Below are 10,708 nucleotides of genomic sequence, written 5' to 3'. Positions count from 1 at the left end.
ATTGGTCGCGAAAGCCTACGTGTCAAGCAGGTTGTGTGTGTGTGGTGGTGTAAAGTGTGGGTAAGCTCACCTCTTCCATTAAGTCTCGCCAGCGTGGAGGGAAAAAGTCGGTCCAAAATATTATCTGTATTCGGCGCCCTCTCGTGGAGGGCCAGTCCGTCAACAATTAGTGAGCAAGAATTTGCAAGGCTGCGCCTTTGCCTCGACGACCGGCTTTTTGTACGACAATGAAATGGCACGCGAACACAGGGATTAAAATGCATTGACAAAAATAACGAATTTATTTGAACTTTTCCCACATCACATTTACTTTACAAAAAAACCCGTCAAATGTCAAGTAGTAGTCGCAATCGCAGTTGGACGTGTGGCCTTCGGGCACTTTTCAATTCCTCTGCCATGTACGACACAATATCCGTGAACTAAAATCAGGTTGTTAATTTCTTCAACATCAATTTAAAACTCGCCATACGTTACATATTAAAAAAAACACTAAGATATTACATAATAACGGCGCAACGTAAAACCCATTTATAAAACAAAGACGGAAGCGCTCAAGCCAACGGGGTCAGGATGCACTGAATTTAGCTGACTCGTGTGGGCACAGGTGTCAGGGCTTTTTGGGGTTGAAAAACATTCGTAGACTTGTTGTTGTTGCTGTTGTTAACACTGTGACCAAGTGTCAGAGGAGCGAGCCAGCATCGCCAAGATTCTGGCTGGCATCTTTGGGATTCAGCCACTCATTAAAATGCCTTCTCAAGTGCATTTATACAGTGATGGCCGCAGCCCGGTCACAAACGACAATAAAATATAACCAAATAATTAGGTCACAAGCGTATGGGAAAAAAATACCCCGTGCTGCATTACATACATTTAAAAAAAATTAACTTGGCTAAATTCCAGCATTGATGCTTAAAACTATTTCTTTTGGACATTATAACAATCACTAAATTACAGGGTAGTATAAAACGTGTGCCTCTTGTGGATAGAGGCCCAATTGATGGGGCTTCAGTGAGCGGATTTCATAAGGACACACACACACGCGTTTTTTTTATTGAACAGACCACCATAGGTTAGATGGAGTGCTCTTGCCAATTACATCTGGTAACCCAGCAGCAAATGCTGATTAAACCCTGACACGTTAGACCGGTCCAGAGATTGTTTCAACAAACAATTTTCTTGCTGCACAATATTGATCTGGAAAAACAAACGCGATGACCCACAAGTAAAAAAGATATAGTTGAATGTGGAGACACCTAATGGAGTTTTGCTGGCATATGGAAACTTATGAAGTACTGTAGTTCTGTGACGTGGTCTTCCGGGAACATCCTCAGTCACAGAGTGGTGCAAGAGGGTACTATTCTCAAGACAATGCCGCAGACAGCACAATTGTCATGTCGGAGAAGACATACATTGTTCAGCACGCAAGAGCACTCATCAACGATGCAGAAACAGGCTCACATTTTTTTTCACGGAGCTGTTTTTGCCTCGGCTCATTTGCAAAATAAAAGTTATACATTTATTTTTAAAAATGGGTTAAAATGTGCCTCTCACCCTTGATGTTTACTTCACACACGCACACTGTATACTGGATTTGTGTTAAGCCAGTAAAAAAACATGGGCATGGCAAGGCTTTTGATTGCTGAGTGCGATCCTGTGTCCAGACTTTAATCCCCTAAGGTACAAGTCGACCCGAGATAGGGTTGTGTTGTTGCACCCGGCTGTGGTCTGATGCTAATGGGCACAGTGTGCTGTCGACGAGCAAAATTCACGCAACATTTTTTTCTCTTCTACCCAAGTGGGACGCTCAAAAGCAATGACATGGACGCTGCCGTATGTCGGCACACTGGACTTTCAATCCAGAAGTCATCGCGAATCGATCGGTAGGTCACGAGTGGGGGGGGGGGGGGTAAACGCGTGGGGACTCCCACCCATTTCAAAAAGTGAAATGAATGTTTATTTGTTAAACAGAAAAAAATGGCTGCCCAGTGGTGGAAGATTTGGTCAAATACCCTCCCGAGAGGGTCTTTCTCTAGCAGCCCGGCAATTGCTCGCTCTCACCGCCGATGGCAAAGAGGTTCTCCACACGGGAGAGGGGCTCTCCGAGGCAGCGGTGGTGGTTTGAGAAAGCACTTGCGGGGGCTGCACCTTAACCTGCTAGGGGAGAGCAGCGCAATGGAATTGCCGCGTTGGGGTCTCAACGGCACGCGGCGCCTATTCACAGCACGCTCCACATCACACCTGTGCTAGCACGGGCGCAATGCTATTTTAGTACCCCCTTAAATAACCGCCACGGTGAATTAAAACACAAAACAAATGTTATTTTTAATTACATCATATATATACACGTATAAAAAGATTTCACAAACGCAGGTCGGTCAGCTGCACTATGTCCGTCCGTTCGCCCATCGTTGCTCGGAAGGTGACGGACAGCGATGTGCCAACGCTTCCCCTCGGTCGGCGCAACCTCTCGCGAGCTGGGTCATTCCACCGCCACTTCCTCTTTGCTCCTTCTGCTTTCAATGTTTTCCAACGAGGCTACGAGTATAGTAGTTGGGCTCTCTGCGTCCTGAGAAATCTCATTAATCGAGTCCCCTGCACATCACCATTTCAGGATGGGGGGGGGGGGGGTTCTATCTGTGTCCTGGTTTTCCCAAGATCATCCTCTTGACGAGGATGTAGCTGCTGTCCTTGTAAATCTGCAGTCTTCCAGGAAGGACAGTAAGAGTCCAGTTGTCAGCTGCATAATAATACACCACTCAAGACAATGCACTCACGTGCAGTTCTACCTTCTTCCATATATTTCACCATGATGTCCCAAAAAATGTCCAGGTTGTTTTTTTAATCACTTGCATTGACAAGCGAGGTCCTCTTCTGTTTTTTGCAACATCTTTCCGCTCCGTCTTTCCATTACGCGTCCTGGTAGGTTTTTTTAATTTCCAAATTTTGTATTGCAGCATCAGGATGTGGCGATCCTAGGAGGGCGGCAAGCGGGGCACTCCGCCAATCGAGATGCACCCTGCCCACAGCAGGAACCCAGCGGCCGCGAGCATCACCACGAGCAGCCGGGGCAGAGACCGGAGGGCCCGCAGAGCGCGGCAAATGTCGGCCCAGCGGCACCGCCACCCAGACGCCCTCCAGCGCCACGGCGCCGAGCGAACTCTCCACCAGATGGCGGCGCATGGCGAGGGCCTGCGCGGGCCCAGCCACGGGCCCTCGCCCCTCTCCAGCAGGTGGGCCAGGTTGACGTCGCCGCCGCCACCGCCGTCGCCGTCGTCGTCATCGAGCCTGGCAGATGGGCGCGGGGCGTTTAGGATGATTCGTTTCGAAATGAAAAACCCAGCGGCGAAGTTTTTTTTTTCTTCCCCCGGGTTAGATCGCGTAAATGATTAATGTGTCGTTAACCCACCAACACCCGACGCAGCCAATTAGTGAGAGTTGTCAAGTAAACAACACGTGGCAATTCGTGACTACTTCAACACACCGGTGTGTTTGAGAGTAAACCCACACAATTACAAGTTGAGTACCGTGAAGTTTCGTACAGTTATTATAATTAGATAAAACAACAAAAGGGCGGTGGAGGGCAGATCACTTTTTTTTTTGCACAGGGTGCCCATAAAAGGTGTTGAGAATTATTTAGATTCACGACGAGAGGGGGCGCCCCCCACGACCAAACTCGCCCGAAAAGCACCCAATCTCGTTAGATCTCAGAAGCCAACCAGGGTCCCATCCCCCCGAACGTTGGTTCAATGTTGCGCGTTTACTGGGGTTGAGGCTGGATAGTTCTTGGATGGGCGACCAACACGATTAGCACACGTTGGGGGCGCGGGCTCGTTTTAGAGCGCGAGGTTCAACGAAGGTGGCACGATTCACAGACGGGGGAGGGTCTGCCGTAGATTCACGGTGGGGGGGGGGGGGGGAAGTGTTTTCTTTATCCTTTGCGCTAATGTGGGAGTACATTTCAAATTTGGCCCAACAGGTATTGGAGGCTGCTGCGGGGTTACATCGTAGGCAGTCTGAGGGCAGTGCAGCACAATTCAATGTTGTACTGTACTACGGTCCTGTGACACGTCGGACAACATACAGAGTAACATGGGGTTCAAACCAAGAGTGCATTAGAGAGCTCCTCAAAATTGATATTTTGCAGAGAAAATACGTTGAATATTTCAGGACTGCCCCCCCCCCCCAAGCCCACCCGGTAATCTCCACCCCCAAGACATTTCTATAACCCCCTCTGCAGACAGCTGTACACGCATTCAGGGTGGCAGGGTGGCACAGAGGCAACGCTCGCGGCTCACAACAACAAGAGCCCGGCTTCAATTCCCAACTCGGTCCGCTTTCTACGTGTGTGTGTGTGGGGGGGGGGGGGGGTTGCCTGTTCTCTCCCTGTTCTGCATGGATATCCTCTGGGTTCCCCGGTTTTCTCCCAGAGCTAAAATATACCGTAACAATGGAACTGATATTGGGCCAATAAACATCCCAATGCAGAAAATTTACCTGCACGTTAATCTAATTGGGGCTTAAACGAAGCAACGTTGACCCTCCCCCCCCCCCCCCTATACTGCGAAAGCTTTGCAGGAGCCTCTGGGGACTCAGTGATGCTTTCCTGGGTAAAACAAGTGTAATAGTAACAATAATAAACAATGCAATGAGTAAGTGGGCAACTCCACCAAGGCACTTGTCGTCAAGACTTACTCGGTCCGCTCGAAGGAGGGTTCCCTCGGTGAGCACGAGGCGTCTGCTCCTTGCTCCCGGAGCTGCAAAACAAATTTCAGATCGAATGAAAATAACACGTGGCTCCAAAGGCTCTCCACACACACAACTCAAATGCATCTCCTTTTGAATGGGGATAAATAAATAAAAATCACACGCACAAAAAATTACTTCCCCCCCCCCCCATCTCATTTTAAATCATAAAACTAATAATCAGAGCCGTGTCAACACACTGCTGAATGAGTGCCCTCTCCACATATGTGGCAGTCATTTGTTCGACTACAATTCAACATGCTTGTTGATGGTCGATGATAATAATAATGGACTGGCAGACAAGGAATTGAACGTGCAGGAGAGAGAACGTCCAGCGATGAGATGGAGCGGTGAAAACGGTTAGTGTGCAGGTGCCAAATGGACGGTTCGCATCACAACATTGTGAGTGGTGGTGATGGAGGTTTGGTGTAGACCTTCATCCAGCAGTGGATTGACCATGGCTAATTATGATGGAGTATGACGATGATGAATGATGATTTCGACGTTTGGGCCAATACATCACTGATGTTTTTGCCACAGCCAGGATTGAACTCAGGTCAATGGGTTCATCGCCCAGTGCTCTAACAGCTACACCCCCCATCCCCCAGTGGAAATGAGCTTAACGTCTTACTATTTATACCATCCAATGTCAACGTGTGTTGAATCATTACTTTTTCATCTAAAACGATCCCTTTAGTTAAATTTGGCTTAAGAATGGAAATACCAGTAACCGATAACGGAATTGAGCAAGAGTCGAATTGTGCTCCTACTATTGAGACTGTCCACACGTTGAGGTTTCTACCTTGTATTCTCTCTTATTGTGAGAATCAGTGCTTTCGATCGACTAAAAGTGCGGAGAAACAAGGATCTATGACACCGGCGTACTTAAACTATGCAAGTCCATGAATTTGTAGGATTCCATTAGTCTTACCAGCAAAGTAAACACTCCCCCAGCGTCGCTGTTCAACTGCACTGAGGCAGACAGCTCTTCACGAGCCAGGCAATGAGTTGCAACAAAACAACAACCACCGCACGGCCATGTCCCTCTCTGACGCGTTTCGGATCGTGCCATCCAGCACGACGTCCGACGTTTTCGGCTCCATGCACCGGACACAGGTTCTAAACTGATGTTCCTTACAGAACTTCAGTTTGATTGACGCCACGTTCACCGATTTGTTTCTCCAGTTTGAATCCTTCGCGGAAGCTCCCGGGGCAGCGGGGGTGGGAGCGAAACGTCGGAACATCGTGCCGAACGACGCGGTGGTCGTGACCCCGAAAACGGCGTTGTTTATTTCTCGCGACGGTCACGTTCTCGATTTTTATTTCTCAAGAGCCGCGGGTCCCTCGTGCACACCTCCCGCGTGCCGTCTGGCTCGATGACGACAAGCGGCCACCGACTTGGCCCCTCGCCATCGCGGCGCGACAAGTCGAACGGGCGAGGTCGTCTTTCGTAGACGCGCATTCTTTGCTTTGTGTCTCGCGCGATGCGTTTTGCATGCCCGACGAAAACAAAGCCCCCCCCCCCCGTACGTGAACCAGACGGATTAGGAGTCTGTGCCTCGCAATGAAATACCCCGACCCCTTTTACAATATTAATGCAGCCTCGACGAGGGGCTGACGCTCGCACCGTGGCGAGTGGCGCACCCCCCCCGCCTTCCGGAGCATCCCGCGAGTGAACTTCGCACCGCTGTTTCCATGGCCGCCGCCCCAGCCCGGGCCACTGACGTCGGTCGCGCGCGAGCAAAACAAGAGTTGGCACCTCGATCGGCGGCTGTGCCCTTGGAAATGCTACACCAGAGGTCGAGCGATTCTCTGGCAGCGAGACGGAGGGGCTCGCGAGGAGGATTTGGCACGCCCTGGCCGGTCTGTGCAGCCGCGGCAAGCGCAGCTCCCCAAACTCAACTAACCACCCCACCCCCCCAACTGGGTCCCGACAACATGGGCCAACGTGGCCGGTAGATGAAGCCGTGGCCAAGCCCAGGGACAGATTTAAGTTTTGATCGAGGGGCCCTCCGGAGCTGTCATGGTTTTGTGGGGGCCGCCAGTTGTACGTTTATTTAAATGTTTTTTTTACTATTCAACCTACTCTCCCCCTCCACAGTAACACTATGATGTAGATTCATACAGCAGTGTCTAAACAGGACCCGCATCCCAAGGCGCTAGACAGAAACAGAGGGTTGTATTTATCTGGTAGAGAGAGAGGCAGTCCGTTCGATCATACGCAGAGCGACGGAAGGAAGGGCCTCGAACCTGGACTTGAATGGGGGGCAGGGGGCCAACAGCATGGATGTTTGGGGGAACGGAGTTCCATGCACAACCTCCCACTGAGCGATGGTGGAATGAGGGGGGGGGGTTCAACATAAAGACTTGATTGCTGGAGCAGATGGTGGCAGTTAACTATTTTAAACTAAACTATTTTTTTATTTTACCAGGTAAGGCCCACTGAGCTGTATAGCTCTTTTTCAGAAGCAACCTGGCCACAATTGATAGAACGAAGTGGCATATCATCATGTGGACATGTATAGCAGCCAAATACTCTAGACACATACGTCTAAATGTGGAGGGGAAAAACCAGAGGAGCCAGGGAACAATCCACGTGACCACGGGGAAAGAGACATGCAAACTCCAAATATACAGGCGTCAGGGATCGAACTCATGCTCTCCTGCGTACCAGTCGAGGTGGATGGGAAGGGGGTGAGTGAAATGAGGGTGGAGACCAAGGAAGAGGTGAGTCCAGTTTCGATCTTGAAATTTATTTGGGATTGGATTGGGAGCCACTTTTAGGGACTGGAGCATCGGGTTCATTCATGTGGTCTGAATTGCCGGTTGCGGAGTCTTGGCAGCGGGATTCTCTGGATCACGTGGAATTCGGAGAGTTGCGCAATCGTCGAGCGGGCAGGCGATTAAGACGCAGACGAAGGTGTCAGCGGCAGCTGGGGTAAAAGGAATGGCAGATGCGGGAGGTGCTGTGCAGATGGGGGATACGAAGTCCTGCAGAGTTAAGTTGTGTCCGGATAGGGGACGAGAGTTCGGCATCAGAGACGGGTCCAACGTTTCGCAAGCTCTCTTCAAGTGAGTCAGATTTTATGGAGGTGCTCGCTCAAACTGAAGTCTTCAGTGAGAGTGGACTTTTCTTCTCTTTACGAGGGGCTTGCGATCAACGACTGCGCGCCGCATATGGCCGTAGGACGCTCGATGAAATTTATTATCGGCTCGCGTGGTAAACCGACCGGTCTGACTGGTACTAAAAAAGCGTCATTCATTGTGGGTTTTACATTGTGGGGTGCGCGCTGGCTGGGGGGGGGGGAGATGTTGGTTCGGCTTGGCACCTACACAAGTCTGCATTACCCAACCCAACAATAATCACTTGAAAACAAGCTCTCGAAGGTTGTGGATCTAAAGGACGCTTTATAAAACTGTTTTTTATTAACGTCATCTGATCGTTTGACCGTGGCAATTTAACGTGCAAATTGATTAATTTTGTTCATCGTCTTATTTGGCAAATTAGATTTGGTTTAACAGTCATTGCAGCATTGCAGTACTGTATAAAGAAAACAAAAAAAAAACATAAAAGTAACCGTAAGCCATAGCTGCTAATAAGTCATTATTTTTTTTGCAAGAAAAAAATTATTCCGTTTGTTCTGTGTTCATCCATTATCGTCTGAATTGGTAGATTGTGTATCCCATTATTTACATGTCAGGCACGCCAGACAAATGAAACGACTCTGGCTTGTGAGACATCAGATCTTGTGGTATAGAAGTGTAGTGGTGTACACTCTGGGGTTGTAGGCAACACGTTTATTAACAACTTTCCCTCTCAAGGTAACTCTAACGTATACTGGTTCTATAGTTAGGCGTAGCTACGCTGTTAACTATGTGAATAGCGGGTTAACTACACGAACGGGTCAGTCGGCCTAATACGCTGCCTGACCCACGATGCCGAGCGAAGCCCAAAGACCCGGAGATGATGAGACGCGGGACTCCAGGATGATTCCACAGACGAGCCCCGAACCCTGTCCGGGGCTTCCCCTTAATCCCCCCCAGGTCGCGGCTCACCCCGCCCTCGGCCATGCCCTTCTGTATCATGTCGGAAGCTCTCGGCTCCCTGTCACGTGTCCCGCAAGCCTCCTAGGGAGGTTCCAGGCGTCAAGCAGCACTCCTGTGATCGTGGCTGGCGCTAACACTATAGTGACAGCATTAACGTCACTACAGAATCACGCCGCACACAGCAGCTCAAGTTGCTGGGCACACGGCGACGATGCAGAAACGAAGATCTGCCGAGTACCGCACTATAATTTGACAGTTGTGGGTCATGTTGCATTTTGTGTATTAATTCGGTATCGGGGTTCTCCAGTTATTTAAGTCGATTGTCGGCTCGATTACTGGGCTAAGAGGTCAACACGGAGACAACGTTATCTCCGGCGCTCTTCCCATGTGTGCTGCAGGACAGGAACGATTAACGAGGCTCGGTGATGGCATCGGCATTGCATCTTGTGCGGCGCAAAATCCGCGGGGACTTAATCCGGGGTCCACAAAATCAGAAATAAACATCGACCATGTAAAATCCAGACTGACTACATCGAGCTCAACACAGAAATGGAAGCAGACGCCACGGTGGTGAAGCTGCGCGTGGGAAAGGTCAGCACCGGAGGCCAGGAGGCAGACTCGCTGGGACTCTTCAGCAAACTTCGATAGGTTCTAGAATCATTTCTGCTACGAACAAACCGAGCAGAGTTGGATAAACTGAATGCCCCCCCCCCTCGTCCCTTCTCATTTGTAACCGTTCTTAAGTTCTAAACCGTTTTGGGCATTGCTTGAAGGTGATGTTTCCTGCCTTCGGGAGGGCAGGCATGTAAGTGTGGCCGTGTTTTTGTCGGAGGCCTGAGGAAGCGGCCACACAAAAAAGTAGTCGAGTGATCGACTTAGGTCGACGAACCATCGTGGCTCGAATCGTTTCGACTCTTAATCGTTCTAGCTCTCAATGATCTATCTAATGTATTGCGTTTGATTATTTTACATGTCTTGACACTCAATAAATAACATTTTCTTTTTTTACTTTTTAACCTGCTAATAGTCCAGCGCTTATGCTCGCATAGAGGGGTGGAACGAGCCACCGCTCTGGAAATTCTATGATTCATATCAAGATTGAGGGTCGCGATTCGATCTAACATAATACATACATTTGTAGTGACATCTCGGATGTCACCGAGTGGTGCCGGCCCTAGAGAGGCACAGCGTGCGATGTATTGCCATCGCGGACACCCCGTATATGTGGGTGTAGTACCAGCCCTGGAGGGGGCTCGGTGAGCGCTGAGTGACAGCGCCGAGTGACACCACGCTCCGCGTGTAGTGCTGACCCCTATAGGGTAGAGTGTGAGAGTGCAGGCCACGGGAACGAGGTTACTGTGGGCCATGGCACTCTGGTGGACCCCGAAGGACACGTGACCAGTAAAGTATATATGGGGGCTAGGGGCTGGTCACGTGTCGGGGGAAAGATCCTACGGGAATGGTCGAGAAACGACGAGAGGTTTCTCGAAGGTGGTTGTGGCCAAGGGCGGGGCTAGCCACGACCTGGGAGCATATAAACCAGGTCCCCACAGAGACCGGGGTTCAGCGTTGTTACCGTCATCTGAAGATCTACAGTTCTACGTCCAAGAAGAGTCACCAACACGTGGGCCTGGACCCAAGAAGGGGTCCGGTCCCTTGTAGCTAACTCCCAGTGTGTTTGGTATACTCAATGTTTTTTTCGGGTAAAGTCACGAAAAAAACAATGAGTATAGTAATTTCTGCAGTCACGAAAGCTTCAATTCTAGTGTTTAGTGTAGTTTAGCCTGGTGGTCCACCACCATAGGCTGTTATCTGGTAAAGGGGCAGTTACCCCTTTGTGTTAATGTTTTGGTAGAAATGTGTTTCCACCAATAAGTACGTCTGTGACTCAGTAGAATCCACTACACTTTAATACAAT

The 10,708-nt window shown here is 49.7% G+C and overlaps 1 protein-coding gene across 2 annotated transcripts in view; it reads right to left on the bottom strand.

Annotated features, from left to right (window-relative positions):
- Window positions 1-252: 252 nt before the first annotated feature.
- Window positions 253-10,708, bottom strand: part of LOC133341418 (uncharacterized) — a 36,191-nt gene continuing 25,735 nt past the window's right edge. Inside the window, exons 10-11 of one of the 2 annotated variants that reach the window (XM_061550027.1) lie at window positions 4,693-4,754; window positions 253-3,285 (exon numbers count right to left, since the gene is read on the bottom strand). In XM_061550027.1, the coding sequence (XP_061406011.1) occupies window positions 2,973-3,285; window positions 4,693-4,754 (375 nt within the window). In that variant the 3' untranslated portion in view covers window positions 253-2,972. The remainder of the gene's footprint in view (window positions 3,286-4,692; window positions 4,755-10,708) is intronic. The other variant, XR_009755045.1, reaches the window with a different exon arrangement.

The sequence above is a fragment of the Lethenteron reissneri genome, chromosome 11, assembly GCF_015708825.2.
Source record: "Lethenteron reissneri isolate LAM-NWPU_2019-01 chromosome 11, ASM1570882v1, whole genome shotgun sequence".
NCBI classification, from domain to species: domain Eukaryota; kingdom Metazoa; phylum Chordata; class Hyperoartia; order Petromyzontiformes; family Petromyzontidae; genus Lethenteron; species Lethenteron reissneri.
The sequence above is the reverse complement of the archived record's forward strand: the minus strand, read 5'-3'. Positions and strand labels throughout refer to the sequence as shown.